Source organism: Micropterus dolomieu, linkage group LG05 (assembly GCF_021292245.1).
Source record: "Micropterus dolomieu isolate WLL.071019.BEF.003 ecotype Adirondacks linkage group LG05, ASM2129224v1, whole genome shotgun sequence".
In the NCBI taxonomy this organism is placed as follows: domain Eukaryota; kingdom Metazoa; phylum Chordata; class Actinopteri; order Centrarchiformes; family Centrarchidae; genus Micropterus; species Micropterus dolomieu.
The window spans coordinates 32,710,397-32,726,807 of record NC_060154.1 but is presented as its reverse complement, the minus strand read 5'-3'; the positions used below and the strand labels follow the sequence as shown (position 1 = coordinate 32,726,807).

The 16,411-nt window shown below is 44.7% G+C and overlaps 1 protein-coding gene across 5 annotated transcripts in view; it reads right to left on the bottom strand.

Moving 5' to 3' along the window:
* Positions 1–2,370: 2,370 nt before the first annotated feature.
* Positions 2,371–16,411, bottom strand: part of LOC123970833 (leucine-rich repeat-containing protein 24-like) — a 36,948-nt gene continuing 22,907 nt past the window's right edge. For 3 of the 5 annotated variants that reach the window (XM_046049174.1, XM_046049173.1, XM_046049172.1), the window contains 2 exons: positions 6,275–6,844; positions 2,371–3,434 (listed from right to left, as the gene is read on the bottom strand). In XM_046049174.1, coding sequence (XP_045905130.1) covers positions 3,024–3,434; positions 6,275–6,844 — 981 coding nt within the window. In that variant the 3' untranslated portion in view covers positions 2,371–3,023. Of the gene's footprint in view, positions 3,435–4,952; positions 5,136–6,274; positions 6,845–16,411 lie in introns of all 5 variants that reach the window. The other 2 variants (XR_006825067.1, XR_006825068.1) reach the window with 2 other exon arrangements.

Genomic DNA, 16,411 nt, shown 5'->3' with positions numbered 1-16,411 from the left:
TAACTCATTTGAAAGCCTTGTTCTTGTTCTTTCACACCCAAGGTGGAAATCACTGCAACCAATTCTTTTTGTTATAGTGTACCGAGCACCTGGTCCGTACTCTGAATTCTTACCTGAATTTGCAGAGTTTTTGTCAACTTTAGTCCTTAAAACGGACAAAGTTATTACTGAAGGGGATTTTAATATTCATGTGGATGTTGAGAATGACAGCTTCAGTACTGGCTTTATCTCTCTTTTAGATTCAATTGGCTTCTCTCAGTGTTCATAAACCGACTTACTGTTTTAAGCACACCCTCGACCTTATTCTGGTATACTGTATTGAAATTGAACATTTAATAGTGTTCCCACAGAATCCCTTTTTATCTGATAACTTTTGAGTGTTGCTGAACTACACGCCATTAGGCAAAAAATTCTATACGAGATGTCTGTCTGATAGTGCTGTAGCTAAATTTAAGGATGTGATTCCATCAGCTTTTAATTCATTATCAAGTCACAAAGTAACGGATAAAAAAGAAGATAATAAAACAAACACGGTTAGCTCCATGGTATAATACTGAAAATCGCAAATTAAAGCAAATATTGCGGAAAGGAATTGGCGTTCCACCAAACTGACCATCAGATCCTATTGCAGAGACGGGAACATTTAATTGGCATTAAAGGAACCTCTCCAAGCTGGTTTAAGTTCTATTTATCAGATCGATCTCAGTTTGTACATGTTAACAATGAGTCCCCCATGCACGCCAAAGTTAGTCATGGAGATCTGTGCTCAGACCAATCCTCTTCACTTCATATATGCTTCCATTAGGCAATATTATCAGGAAACACTCCATACATTTTTATTGTTATGCAGATGATACTCAATTATATCTATTGAATAAACTTCAAATGGGCCTTCAGGATGTTAAAACCTGGATGGCCTGTAATTTTCTAATGTTAAACTCAGATAAAACTGAAGTTATCGTTCTGGGGCCCAAGCACCTTCATGACGCATTATCTAAAGATATAGTTACTCTGGATGGCATTGCCCTGACCTCCAGCACCACTGTGAGGAATCTTGGAGTTATCTTTGATCAGGACATGTCGTTTAACTCTCACATCCTGTCTAAAAATGATGCAGAAAAACTAGTCCATGCATTTGTTACTTCTAGGCTGGATTACTGCAATTCCTTATTATCAGGCTGCTCAAAAAAGTCCATTAAGACTCTTCAGCTGATCCAGAATGCTGCAGCACGTGTTCTGGCAGGAACCAGGAAAAGAGATCGTATTTCTCCTGTCTTAGCTTCTCTGCATTGGCTTCCAGTAAAATCCAGAATAGAATTTAAAATCATTCTTACCTACAAAGCTCTTAATGGTCAGGCACCATCTTATCTTAAAGAGCTCATTGTACCTTACTACCCCACCAGAGCACTGCGCTTCCAGAACGCAGGGTTACTTGTGGTTCCTAGAGTCTCCAAAAGTAGACTAGGAGCCAGAGCATTCAGCTATCAAGCTTCTCTCCTTAGGTTCAGGAGGCAGACACCCCCTCCACATGTAAGAGTTTTGATAAAGCTTATAGTTAGGGCTGGCTCAGGTGAGTCCTGAACCATCCCTTAGTTATGCTGCTATAGGCCTAGACTGCTGGGGGACTTCTCATGATGCACTGAGCTCCTCTCTCCTTTTCTTTCTCTCCCTCTGTATGCAACCTCATCCCATTAATGCATGTTACTAACTTGACTTCAAAGTCTTGTGCTTTCTCGTCCCTCTCCTCATCACTTTCTGCAGGTGTTTCTGGCTCTGGAGCTGTGGAGTCTGGATCTGTGGTTGCGAGTCACCTGCTGCCCCGTGTTCCTGCTCAACACCCTCTGCTACTATTATTGTTACTAGTCCTCTTGTTATTATTGCTGTTATAATCATTAACATTACGATTATTATAATAAACACTACTATAAATATCTGTACCATTATTCATTCAGTCTGTACCTACATTACCTTTACTCTCTGTACCTCAGTGTGGATCTTGTTAGGCTGCCTTCTTGCTCTCATCTGCTGAAGCAGCACAGGAATGTGAAATTTGGCCTAGAAAGAAACTCCAGCCGCTACAACGTGTCGGGAGAGAGTGGCGTTAAACAATGTTTTGTGTTTTGTAAAAGCTTTGAATACTGTTCTTATAAATGCATGTGCAGAAAAACAGTAGTTCAAAAGTCTGGAGTGACTTGCTTTATTTTTTTATTTCAGCCAGTGGCGTTAAGAAAAGTTATGTTTTGTAAAAACCATACTCCTTGTAGGGAGAGACTGCTTTGTTTGGGTGGTGGTGGTAGTGAAAGTAATATAGTAACGTAACGAGTAATGTAACTAGTTACTTTTATCAGAGTAATGGGTAAAGTAATATTATTACTTTAAGTAATAGTTTTAATAAGTAACTAGTAACTTATTACAATTTTTGAGTAATTTGCCCAGCACTGGCAGACATTAACAACAGTTATAAAACAGACTAGGGTTACCACATGCTCATGAACTGGAAGATTCTATGATTTCCCCTTTTATTATACTCACACTGCAAATTACCAATGAGTTTTGTTTGAGTTCTTCAGAGGAGAGATATTAACTCTCTCTACAGCTATGACAGTGGAAGGTTTCTGGTATGAAATTAGTTCTCATAAATGCTGACCCAGATGTTCATGTACAGGACAGGTCTTTTGTGTGCAGCTCAGTATATACCAGTTAAAATGGTCTTTGGGTGTAGGGCAATCTACCCACTAGCCAACTCATGTTTTGGCGTGCAAGGTCACAGCATGTCCAATGAAAGGTCTCAGTCCTACTGATTTAATAAACCAGATTCTGAGCTCTACCTGGTATGTAAACCATCTCCAATTAGAGAAGATGAGTGGAGAAAGTAAATCCTTCCACAGGGACGAGTACATCTGTCAGTTGCTGGTAGATTTCAGCAGTGGCACCCGGTCACTCTTACATAATGTGATGGGTTTTGCTGTCAACTGGTCTCACACACACATAATGCCTCTGTGCTGGAGTGGTCTCTCCCCCATTCAGCAGTGGATCTCGTAGGCGATCTGAGAGTCCATGAACAGACCTGTGTGATTAAGAAACATCCCTTCAGCCTCTGATGTGATCACAGGCTCTGCCTCCCCTCCCTCCCCCGCCATTCTTCTCATGGTCCGTATGTCGACCTCCTGCTGCTGTTGCTGCTGTTTATTGGGGGCCAGAGTGGGACTCATGGGCTGGCCTGGCCCCGAGGAGAGGGTGTGGCTGGAGGTGTCAGATGGAGCAGTGCAACCCAGGTTCATGTTGGAGACAGCTGTGGGTAGCGCAGGAGGCAGCACAGGCTTGGCCCGGTTAAGGACATACATTTCATGGCCGCGCTCGTCACGGTACTCCTCCAGCTGGGCAAAGGTGGTGGGGCCATCAGAGTAGTCATTCACATACAGGATGCTCTCCTCCTGCAGGCAAAAATTCACTTGCATCACTTTTGGGGAACAGCAATATACAGTATAATGAAAATATGAGATGTTTGACAACTGTACTGAAATATCAGTTTTATCAGTGGAAGTAAGATGTTAGTATGTATTATCATGTCATGTATGATAATATTTGCTAATCCATGATCCAATAACATGTACTATATGTTTATGTTTACTTATGTTTGTTTATGTCACCGTCCTATCCTGAGCTTGTCTGTGTTATATTTTTTTGGCCATGCCTTCTCTGTTTTTTGATTTTGGTTTCTCTGTTTCTGGGTTTTGGCTCTTGATTCAGAGGTTTGGGTTTTGTATCTACTTTTTAGTTCTGTCATCTGTTGAGTTTAGTTCACTGTATGTTTACTTACTGATCTGTTTGGTATCTGTTATTTAGTCTGGGTTATTATTTATCTGGTTATTATCTGTCAGCTAGTGTTTAGTGGTGTGTTGGTATTTTCCTTGTTGAGTGTTGTCCTGTTTCCTGGTTGGTCCTGTCTCTGCTCCCTAAACCGGCCTGTGAAACTAAACCGGCCTTGTGTTCATAGTTTGAGTTCTGTGCCTTAGTTATGTCCTTGTACTTACTCCTAGTTATGTGTTTGTGTTATTTTGGTTTTGTCTGCTCTTGGTCCTATTTTATCTTAGCTTCAGTCTGTGTTCCTTGTTGGTGTTAGTTTATTTGTGATCTGTCAGCTTGTGTCTGGATTAGTTTGTTATTTTTATTATTCTGATCTGTTACTACTTATTTTGATATGACCTATGTTTAGTGTTCAGTAACTTGCGTCATGTCTGTTCCCCCTCAGTAATCTGCCTGCCAGTCTCTGTTTTCCCCTGCTGTCTCTCTGCCTGCCTGTGTCTCGTTAGTCTCATGCCCCCCCCCCCCCCCCCCCCCCCCCCCCCCCCCCAGCTCGTTAAGCCGTTATATGTTTGGTTTTCTGTTCATGTTTGTTCAGCCAGTTAACTGCGCTACCCGGTCTGCATTGCCACTGCCTGTGAGTTTTGTCTTGCCTGGATTAAAAACCCTGGAACTGTATCTCAGCTCTCAGTGTTGTGCATTTGGGCTCTCTTGTGCTTTGTGCACCCAGTTTTCTAGCCTTGTTTTAGCTGTATGTATATGTGGTTCTTCCTGTACATTAGATTTTGGCACTATGTATAAGAATATGAGCTAGTGGAAACCTTTGTATGCTTAAACCTGTACTATATATTATACATGGGCATTAAAGTTCATTCTGTTTCAGGAAAACACTTTTTAGAATTGTTCTAAACACCACGTTTTAGAATTGTTCTGAAGTGGTTGAGAGGATTGGTTGAATCCTGTCTCACTGTATATTGTATTCCCTGGATACCTAGATCAATTCATCCACCCAAACTTTGAAATTTGAATGAGCTCAGTGCCTGGAAATTTCACAGCATCCTGCAGTTAAATGACAATGTAATACAAGTTTTTGTCTTTGCCTCAGTCAGACCTCTGACATTTTACATCAGCACATAACTAACTCTTACTTTTAAGTCCTTACACCCCTCCTGTGAGCTGCTGATCTCATACAGGTCCACCGGGCCTCTCAGGTCTTCAAAGCAACAGCTTCTGGTTGTCCCTCACTCAAAGACTTGTGGTGACTGAGCTTTTGCTGTCCTGGCTCCAGGTTATGGAGCAGCCTTCCTCTGTGGGTCAGGTCAGCAACTCTGCTGAGTGTTTTACACAAGACCTGTTCATTCTCAAAGGCATTTTACAGATGCTTCCTGACCTGTTCTGGTCTTATTTTCTTAAGTTCTTGCATGTCTTTGATTTAAATATTTATTCAATGTTTGTCATTGTCTTTTTTTTGTTTGGGTTTTTGTTTTGTAACTGAAGCACTGCTTAGCCCTGCCTTCGAAAAGTGCTGATTAGAGTTTTATTTGCTTATTTAGGCTACATCCACACTACATTTTAGTTTAAAATGGTGTTTTAAAACAAACTATCTTCATCCACACATCAAGCAAAGCATTACTTCAGGCAAGGCAACGAAGTCAAGCTCAGCTCACAATCCCAGTGCATCAGCAGATAGCAGGCCATGTCAAGTCAAGCCCACATCAGCGGACTGCTCAGCTGATTTCCCTCTAAGCATTCATTGGCAAAGCCAAGAGCAAAGAGACTGTGGTGGAAAACCGACTGGGAGTCCTTGCAAAGAAATTCAGCAACATGCACAAGTGTTATTTGCACAGTAGCCTACACAATATTTGAATAAAATACCAATAAATAAACAGTAGCATTGTGTTTTTGCTTTGCACTGATAACACCCAATGAAGAGGCCAAATGTAAGTGTCTGCATCATCGTTTTCAAAGTCCTCCATTTTACCCTGTCTGCACTAAAATGCTACCCCGGAGGTTTAAAATGAAAACGGGCTCAGCAGTGTTTTCAGACTTCTCCATTTTAGGTCGGATTCGGATTCACCCTTTTTAATTCTGGACGGAAGGTGCAAACGATGCAAAAGTTCTGCGTTTTAAAACTCAAACGTAGTTGTGTGGATATAGCTTTACTTACTGGTCTGTATGGTGGACATTTGAACGCAGCCAGGATTGACAGTGTTGTAGTTTGTACTGGCTGCCATTAGATGTCACTAAAGAGTCCATATTACTGATTGTTCTTTGAAATCTGTAAGATTTTTTTTTCTCAGACTTTTAGAGACTCCTCCTAAGACCAGTTGTCAGAACATAGTTAATCCATCAGTTCCACAGAACCTTTATTAGAGTTTAAAATTAGAGGCAATGCCAAGCGTGACTAAAATACTTTTTATTTTGTTGCTAATTTTTAAAAATGTGCTTTTACTGCTATACAGACACACACCTTCTCAGCTCCATCAGCTTCTTTGTTTCGTTGGTGATGTCGGCTATAGATCATAGCGACCAGCAGCAGAGCGGTCAGAGCCAGCAGGGAGATGCCCACAGCGATGGCAGTCTGAGTGGCACCTCCGAGAGCGCTGAAGGCCATGCTGCCCAGCGCGTACAGGGGCTCCCGGCTTACATCTGAGCCCAAAGCAGGACCATGGCTCCTTAGACGGGGCCAGGCTGGGGAATATGGTGAGGACACCTGGGACCATGAGGCCCAGATGGAGGAGGAAGAGGTGGAAGTGGATGAGTTGATGGCAAGCTGAAAGGTCACCTTGGCCACGCCCCCTGCGTTCCAGGCTTCACACTCATAGAAACCTGCGTGAGCCACAGTCACATTACTGAGAAACAACATGCCACTGCCGGTGTCGGGGTCAAAGCGCTCGCCGTCAGTCTTCTGCAGATTGACTCTGCTTTCCTCTGAGGGCTCCTCTGCTCCGCCCACTCTTCCTCCTCCAGCACCCAGCTCCTGAACCAAGCCTCTCGGAGAAAGCACCACTTTACTCTGTGACGCCTTCCGCCAGGTCACCTGCAAAGGGATTCACCATTTCCTTATCAGAGGTCTTGCTAAGGTTTTTATCACATAAATAATCCAAAAAAAATGGACTCATGTAACATCCTCTGTCAACCTGAATTGAACAGTCTGAGGAAATTGTAAAAAAAAATTCAAAGCTAAAAGTTAACTGAAATAGCCGCATGTCATCATTCTGCCACTGGTGGTTGAGGTGGTGTCGATGTGGGCTTTGTAGATCATTGGTGGACTTTCTGGAGAAGACCTGTTTTGATTAGGAGAGACAGCACACTTTGGATGGAGCAGCTCTCAAATCTAGAAATCTAAAAGAGTTTATTAGTGGATCAAATCCATGAAAACCCTGAGACCAGGGCGTAGAGTGGCAGTCCAACACACTTTCTGTGCCTCCATTTGAGCAGTTAACCAGCCAAAACTTTATAGAGGAGCTGTGCATAAAAAAACACATTACACAAAAACACAAATTAACACCCCTGCTGCAAAAGTGCAACAAAATATAAGAATTAAATGTGGACTAATGTTAGCCTAAATGAATCCACTCCCCCAGTCACCTTAATACTCACATTCCTTGAGGCACCGGCTGAGGAGGTGGAGTTGCAGTCGACTCTAGCCTATTAATTCATTCTAAATTAAACTAACTCATTAGAAAGCCTTGCTCTTAATCGTTCACACCCAACATGGACACTATCCATGCCAGTAAACTGAGGAAGAAGGCTAGAAGCATTATCAGGGTTAGGGTTACATCCTGGCCATTTCTTGTCTGAACAGGTAAAAGATAACATCCTGAACCACCAGACTGAGGAACAGCTTCTTCCCCAGAGCTGTGTCCCCCATCATACCTCTCCATGCACAAGACAGAACAGATTACAGAAACTGTGAGCGCACACTACCTAATTCCCAGCAGTATTCTTGGCCTGCTGTCAGTTGGCTTTTTTTTTTTCAGTCAGCAGAGCAGAGAGGCTGCGCAGGCGAAGGGAATCAGGTGAAAAATACTGACCACTGTAACTGTAAGTACGTTCATAAAAACCTTTAAGAGTAAAAGCCATTACTTACTCAATACAGCTGTCCAACAAGCAGGAACACATTAACACGTAGAAGTGTTTATTGTGTGGTGAGCCACATGAGACTGACAGGGGTGCAAAGGGTTAACCCTCCCCAGGTACTGAGTGAGTACCTTTTGGCCAAACAATGACTGCTGAGAATGGTGTGTTGAATTTCCCTATTATTGAGTGGACGTCTCTTCAGCCAATCCGTGGCTGTCGGAAGTGGAAAAACGTCTCGGGTTACGTATGTAACACTTGTTCCCTGAGAAGGGGAACGAGACACTGCGTCGGTGACGCTATGGGAATGCCTCTGGGCGTGGCAGGGCTGAACATGAATGAAACTACTCCAATCCTATTGGTGTTACTAGAACGGTAGCGTGTGACGACGTAATCGGAGGCATATATAAGCACGCCGGCACACCGGACACATTAGCCCTTTTGCTATGAAGCAAGGCACTCCGGGCGGGGGTTACATACGTAACCCAAGACGTTCCCCTTCGAGGGAACTCGAACTGCGTCGGTGACGACACTATGGGAACGAGATACCCACTTAGGCCGCGCCGAAACCCCGCCTGCCCCCTCAGCGTAACCCGTAGGCACGACTAAGAGGAGAGTGCACGGGTGCCGGGTGCAGAAGGAAGGTCCAGACTGTAAAACCGGATGAAAGTGTGAGGAGTGGCCCAGCCAGCTGCCTCACACAAATCCTGGAGCGAAGCCCCTACGAGGAGGGCCCTAGAGGCCACCATGCCTCGAGTAGAGTGCGCCCTTATGGCCATAGGTGAAGGTAACCCGCGCACCTGATAGGCCAGGGAAATAGTCTGAACAATCCAGTTGCTGATCGTGTGTTTGGAAGCAGGGAGCCCAGCCTTGGGGGACCCGAAACAGACCAGCAACTGGTCTGCTTTCCTCCACCGGGAGGACCTCAGAGTGTAAATACTCAGTGCTCTGACTGGGCAGAGCAGATGAAGTCTCCCGTCCTCCGCCGTCACATGAGGTGGGGGATGAAAGCCTGCAGCACCGTAGGCCCTGCCAACCTGGACGGAACCTTAGGGACATAGCCCGGACAGGGGTGCAGGATGGCTCTGACCCTCCCCGGGGAAAATTCCAGGCATTGAGGAGAAACCGAAAGGAGAAAGGCCATCTTAAGGGTCAGGTGCTTGGCCTCAGCCGACTCCAGGGGTTCGAAGGGGGCCTCAGCCAGCGCTTCGAGAACCATCGCCAGGTTCCAAGTGGGAACCCTGGAACGAGTCACGGGTCTCATCCTCCGGGCTCCACGGAGGAAGCGCACGACCAGTGGAAGCCTCCCCAGAGGCCCATCCCTCAGAGAGGTGTGGAACGCCGCCACGGCAGCCACATACACCTTGAGTGTGGATGGGGAAAGGCCAGCAGAGAAACGGTCCTGGAGGAACTCCAGTACCATAGTCACCGGGCTGGTAACTGGGTCCACCACTCATTCTCTACACCAGGTGGCAAACACATTCCACTTCAGGCCGTACATCCTTCTCGTGGACGGGACTCTGGAGCTGAGCAGCGTCTCGACTGTTCCTGCCGTGAGGCCCGCCTCCAGGAACTGGGCCCCCTCAGGGGCCAGACCCATAGCTGCCACAGGACAGGGCGCGGGTGAAAGTCCTCCGCCTGGGACAGCAGGTCTCTCCTCAGAGGGACCTGCCAGGGCGGGCCCTCCAGGAGCAATATTGTGTCCGAGTACCACACTCGGGCCGGCCAAAACGGGGCTACTAACAGTAGGCTGACACCGTCCTGACGGACCTGCTCCAGAACCCCCGGGAGCAGAGCGACTGGGGGAAAGGCATACAGACGCAGCCTCGGCCATGTCTGTACCATGGCATCCAGCCCTAGCGGGGCTGGGGGCGAAAGGGAGAACCACAGTGGACAGTGCATCGTCTCTTGAGACGCAAACAAGTCCACATCTAAAGGGCCGAACCTTTCGCACAATAGCTCCACCACCTTGGGGTGGAGTCTCCATTCCCCGGGCCTCAGCCCCTGTCTCGACGGCAGGTCTGCTCCCTGATTCTGGGTCCCAGGGATATACATCGCTCTAAGGGACAGCAGTCTCTGCTGGGACCACAGGAGGATCTGATGTGCCAGCTTGCATAATAGGCGCGAGTGCAGACCCCCCTGGTGATTCAAATAGGCCACCTCTGCCGTGTTGTCGGTCCTGAGAAGGACGTGGCGAGTGCGGAGAGCGGGCAGAAAACTCCTCAGAGCTCTGAAAACCAGGCAATTTATGTGCCAAGAGAAATGATGCTCCTGCCAGGAGCCTCTCGCAAAGCGGCCGCCCATGACCGCGCCCCATCCCGTGAGTGAGGCGTCTGTCGAAATAATTGCCCGGCGACATGACGCTCCCAAAACGGGCCCTTGGGACAGGAACAAAGGTTTCTTCCATACTGACAGGGAACGAAGGCACCTGCTCGTAACCCGTACCAGGTAAAGCGACAGTGAACACACCAGTCACATGTTATTCATTAGCGGCCACGTTGGTTTTGTTCTCATAGACTACGTCGTCAACACATGTCCAGAAGACAAGTTCTATTTTTTTTCAGTGACTTTATACAGCCTAGCCTACTACTGATGGAGAAAGTCACCGAAGCGGACATACAGGGAGAGAGAGACGGCAAAGCCCCTTTTCCACTGCACGGTACCAGCTACTACCAGGTACTTTTTTCTTATCACCTCCATCTTATCTGTCGTTACATTCTGAGTAATATTGAAACGTTTAAACTTAAATCAAGAGACAGCTGTTTGTGTGTCGTTGGTGTGTGTGTCGCATTGAACATTACGTCGCGGCAGTTGTGTGTGGCATCGCTATGACGACCAGCTACATTAAGGGGTACTACATTAAGGGGTACTATCTCTGGATACTATCTGCAATGGAAAACGGAGCACGGGCAAGTTGAGTTGAGCTGGTACTTTTAATGGAAAAAACGGCAGAAGAAGAGGGGGAACGCTGACGTGTTTGCAGCAACGGTACGTTAGTTATTCAAATTGTCATTGCCTTATTGTCAATGGGCTCAAAACTCACTTAGAAATGAAGCACACGCCTGTTTTGTCTGTTGCTTGCATCAGCCACTATTCTGCTTTTAATGAGAGATCTCCGGGTCGGATTCAGCCCTGTGAGCGCTCCCGAGCCTCTCTCGTACTACAGCGACAACACGGCAGCCAACGACATGCAGTCCACTAACACCATAAAACAACCAGCTCACAGCAAAACACAGGCTCCACGTAAGGATCCAAAACAACAATAAAGGTTTATGTGCTGAAGCCCATCAGACCAAACAGGTTCAGATGATGTCGAGTAAGAACAAAGTGAGCATTAGTAAAGCTGGAGAAACACAGAGAAAGTCACGTTAGCGCGACAGCTAATGCCGAGCAGTTGCATATGTTATCCGGTGCAAAGTTATATAACGTTAGCTTTCCACATTACTTTACCAACTAACACCACCCATGTTACTATCATGTGTACCACTGTTGATTTAGCCTGCAAGAAAGGATTTAATGATAAAAAGCAAATATGGAGCGATTTGTTTACTAACGTTATAGTAATGCAGCCAGCTAATGCTACAGTAGCTCGGACCTGCCGCTGTTTGCTTCGTAACGTTCAGTTTATGTTTATTGTGGTTTTTATATACAGTTGGGTTTTACCAATAATGTTACTCAGGTACACAGCTTCTACACCTCAGTCGCTGTAACTAAAGTGACCCACATAACATAAAACACTGCAACAAAATGGTCACAACAACCCAGAGGAAGGAAGAGCCATCCACTATCTCTAGTTACAGTAAAGTTACTGACTGCGGTCTAACTGTTATAAAGAGTGACACAATCTCTTTATAATATTTAGTCCAGCTCACTAACTGTTTCATTATCATCCAAAATGTGCCATTAGCGCTTACTAGTATTTACTGCTGCTTTTATGTATTGTCAGTTGTAGATCTTGTGCTGTATTTTATGCTCTGTTAATGATTGTATGCTGTTCCTCAAATGTAAGTCGCTTTGGATAAAAGCGTCTGCCAAATGAGTTAATGTAATGCAATACATGTAGCTGTGCTGACATTGCTGAGCCTCCGGAGACAGATTCACAGATAGTAAAGACAGTTACTGAAAGCAGCAGGTGAGCTAACGATGTAGCATGTCGGCTAAATGCAGTAAATGAAACGTTATCATGTAACGAGCATGGATTAGTTCTGCATGCAGCTGATAAAACTATTACTGTAACGTTGCAGTGGGAGTATACCTGAGTTTCCAGCTCTGTCTGTTCTCCCTGTCAGATAGCCGCTGTCACTCTGCCTCTCTGTCACGCTGCGCTGAATGAAGTAACGTTACGGAGCCGGAGTTGATCTGCCTCTGAGACGGGAACGTTGAAGTAACAGAGCCTGAACATGTCTGAGTGAAAAGCCACAGCCTGCATGCTGGTGTTCCTGCGTTTATTGTGGTTTTTCAGTATGAAACTGGTTGTTTCGGATTATGCTCACTCATGACTTCAAGCGAGCACGCGTATGAGCACACGCCTGGTTGCAATCTAAGAACTGCACTGCTGGTGGCCGCTGGAAACTACATAATGCCCCTTTAAATGTATTATATTGGTTTGTTGAACTTTACATATTTAAATGAGACTTTTCAAAATCTTATTTATTTATTTCAGTATTATTTTTAGTTTGCAGAACTAGAGCCAACTGCACTAGTATCTATGCCAGCAGTTGTGGCATTAGCAAGACCTGCGTTAGCTGTCTGTTCACTGTCAGTCACATTTTCCGGGCTTTCTTCTCACTGCCAAGACGTCCTAAAATTAAATTTTGGGGTTTGCTCGAGTTACTTGATGTTAAAATAAAGGGAAATTGTGCTATTCATCCACCTGGATCTTATTCGCATAATTGCAGCCATTCTTACTATGGGTCATACTAACTTTTCACTTAATCCCTCTGTTGTAGACATTTGAGTCCTACCTTTGGTGGCCATGACCTGTAGCTAAATGCATAGAGACCCACTACATCCTAGGGAAACTTTGCTGGCTAACCAAACAAGCTGTGTTTACTTTCAGTTGTACTCAGAGACCAGTATTAGACATGATTTATGCAAAATGTAAGTTTATTCAGAGAGTTTTAGAATATGTGTGCTTTCTCCTGCATACTTAGTTGGCCTGAGGTCAGGTTTCCCAAATCACTACATCTAAGGGTGGCAACTGTTTGATCCTTTTACCATAGTCAAAATGGAGAAAATGCTAATAAGAAGAATTTCCTTTAAGCGTTCAGAGACCCCCTGTATTTTGCATTCTCATCTAGACTCTGTTCTTGATGCACAGGGATTACACTGATATCCTTCCTGTCAGCGTGGATAACATGACCAAAATGTCAGACTGTTCCTTTAATAGAGAGGCCTGACCTGTTGCAGTTTTGTACAAAAGATTGGGTTAAGGCTTATTACACTTTACCGCCCTCAATCTCACCAGACCGTTTCATGTCTTGATCTTGATGTCCCATTTTCAGTTTAAACTACATCTTCAGGATTTATGTCTACAATCATACGTGCAGCTACATAATAATTATACTTCCCATTTTGTCTATTTTTCCTTGCAGAAGTGGCAGTGTTGGAGCTGTGGCACACGACTGATGCTGCCTGACAGAGAAAGTCCTGCCATAGTCAGCGCTGTGCATCTGCTATCCCTTTGATAATACATAGTGTTAGATAGCATGCTTCTACATGCTTCAACAGTTGCTCACCAGATGAAAAGCAGCAGCTCTCGAGCTCTGACACTGCTCTGCTGAAGGTTTGTCTTCTTCCTCCATTTCCTCCACCCTACTCATGTCATGTCTCCAATGACTCATCCACTTTCATCTCCATCTTGTCACTCCTGTCTTCTCCTTCTCCAAACACACTGATTCATGGCTCAGTAATTGCCCATGTGTGCATGTGTGCTGGAGTTACCTGTGTCTGTGCAGGTTGTGCTGTAGCTATAACTGAATACACATTCAACACATAGTCTCCCCACACAGCAGGGCAGCACTGTTTGCTCTTTCTCTCCCAGTTACTTTTTGGACTACACTAAGGCCATCTGATCCTTTAATTGGGACATGAACAGCAAACAGTGGATCTGTGGTGTTTGTTGTTTGTGCTCTCTCAGCTAGCAGTGAAAGCTGTACTCAACATGCTGAAAGTATTAGATTTTACATGAAAATGTATGCATGCAGTTGTGTTTGAGAGAGTCTGTGTGTTTTGGCCTGTTGTCATACCATGATGGAGCGGTGTATGATTTCCATGTGGAAGTGAGCCCTGGCTGGCTGGCTGGGTGGGTGTTTCGCTGTGTGAGCCTAAGAGGTTCTCACATGTGCTCATCTGGTTCCTTGTGATTGTTTGGACTGAGGTTTACATCATGGCACAAGCAGGCGGATGGGTCTGGCTGCAAACACATGACCTTCAGAGGAGTCCAGTACTTCCTTTTTGAGACTAATTTCCAAATTAAAACTTTAAATTTAAAATGGGCATGTACAGATAGACAGTAGTGTCAAATCATCAGTTGAAAACACTGATTAGAGGATTGGCTCTACTGCGGTCATGTGACTTGATGTCCACACTGCATATAAACTTTTTATTCATTCAAAAAGACACATGTATATCAGTAGGAGGGATATGTGGGTAGTTAGTAGGTCTGCCCCTGACTAAAGATTTTCCTAGTCGACTAGTAGTTCAAGCCATTAGTCATAGTCTACTAGGTCTGTGGCTCAGGAGATGGAGTGGATTTCCTAGTGATCAGAAGGTTGATGGTTCAGTCCCTGGCTCTTACAGTCTGTATGTGTTGTTGGGAAACAAACAAAACTCCAAATAGCTCCCAATGCCATCAGTGTGTGAGTGATTACTTTCTGTTTCTGATGAGCAGTTGGCACCCCAGCCCCTGCCATCAGCGTGAATGTGACATGTAGTTTGAGTGGTTGGAAGACTAGAAAGGCACTAAACAAGTACAGTCCATTTAGTCGTGCATGTTTATGATATTCTTTCAATATATATTGGTGGAGCATCAGAAAATGGTTTGGGTTCCAGGACTGAGACAGAATGTTATAAATAACATTGTTAACCCTGTTTTGTTTCACAGAGAAAAACATACAAATACAAACCATAATAATGACCACCTGTTAAGAACAAGCGCAATTCTGAATATGTTGGAACAACCAGCAAAGTGACTGAACATTTTGTTTAACAACAAATCTGTGTTGAAATCATAGAAATCCTTCTCTCTGTGAGCTCCTGCACGCGCGCACACACACACACACACACACACACACACACACACACTGCGCTGGAGAAGTGACCCGGTGAAGATAATTTAAGCTGATGACAACTACAATTACTGTTGCTGCATTAGAAACAACATTAGTTATATTTAAAAGATTTCATTCTAATCATGTTCTGAATTTATTCTTCTTTAAAATAATATGCAGGTGCAATTAATTGTTTCCCGTAATTTAAGTCAAAAAATAAAACTTCCATAAATTCTAGATTTTTTACAAATAAAGGTAAATATTTCAGGCCTTTTTTTGTTTTAATCTTGATGATTACAGTTTACGGCTATCGGAAATCAAAAATGAATCTCTCAAAATATTAGAATAAAGAATGTATAAAACCTTCTGAAAAGTAGAAAAGTTCTGAAAAAGGTTAATTTCTGCACTCAGTGCTTGGTCGGGGCTCCTTTTGCACAAATCACTCTATCAGTGCGGTGTGGCATGGAGGCAATCAGCTTGTGGCTGCTGAGGTGTTATGGAAGCCCAGGTTGCTTTGATAGTGGCCTTCAGCTCATCTGTATTAATGGTTCTGGTGTCTCTCATTTTCCCCTTGAAAACTACCCATAGATTCTCTATGGGGTTCAGGTCAGGTGAGTTGGCTGGCCAATCACAGTACCACGTCAGCAAACCAGTTCCTAGTGGTTTTGGCACTGTGGGCAGGTACCACAGGAAAAGGAAATCAGCATCTCCATAAAGCATGTCAGCAGATGGAAGCAGGAAGTACTCTAAAATCTCCTGGCAGACGCTGCCTCGACTCTGGACACCAGCAGAGGACATGGCATCCCAAATCAACACTGAATGTGGAAACTTCACACTGGACTTCAAGCAACTTGGGTTCTGTGACTTTCCACTCGTCCTCCAGACTCTGGGACCTTGGATTCCAAATGAAATGCAGAATTTACTTTCACCAGAAAAGAGGACTTTGGACTACTGAGCAACAGTCCAGTTGCATTCTCCTTAACCCAGGTAAGCCGCTTCTGACATTGTCTCTGGTTCAGGAGTGGACTGACACTAGAAATGTGACACTTGTAGCTCATTTCCTGGACACGTCTGCGCCTGGTGGCTCTTGATAACTCCAGCCTCAGTCCACTCCTTGAAAAGGTCCCAAGTTGTTGAATCTGCTTTGCTTGACAGTCTCTCAAGGCTGTGCTCATCCCTGTTGCTTGTGCACCTTTTCCTACCACACTTAACCTTCCAGTCAACTTTCCATGAATATGCTTTGATGCAGCACTCTG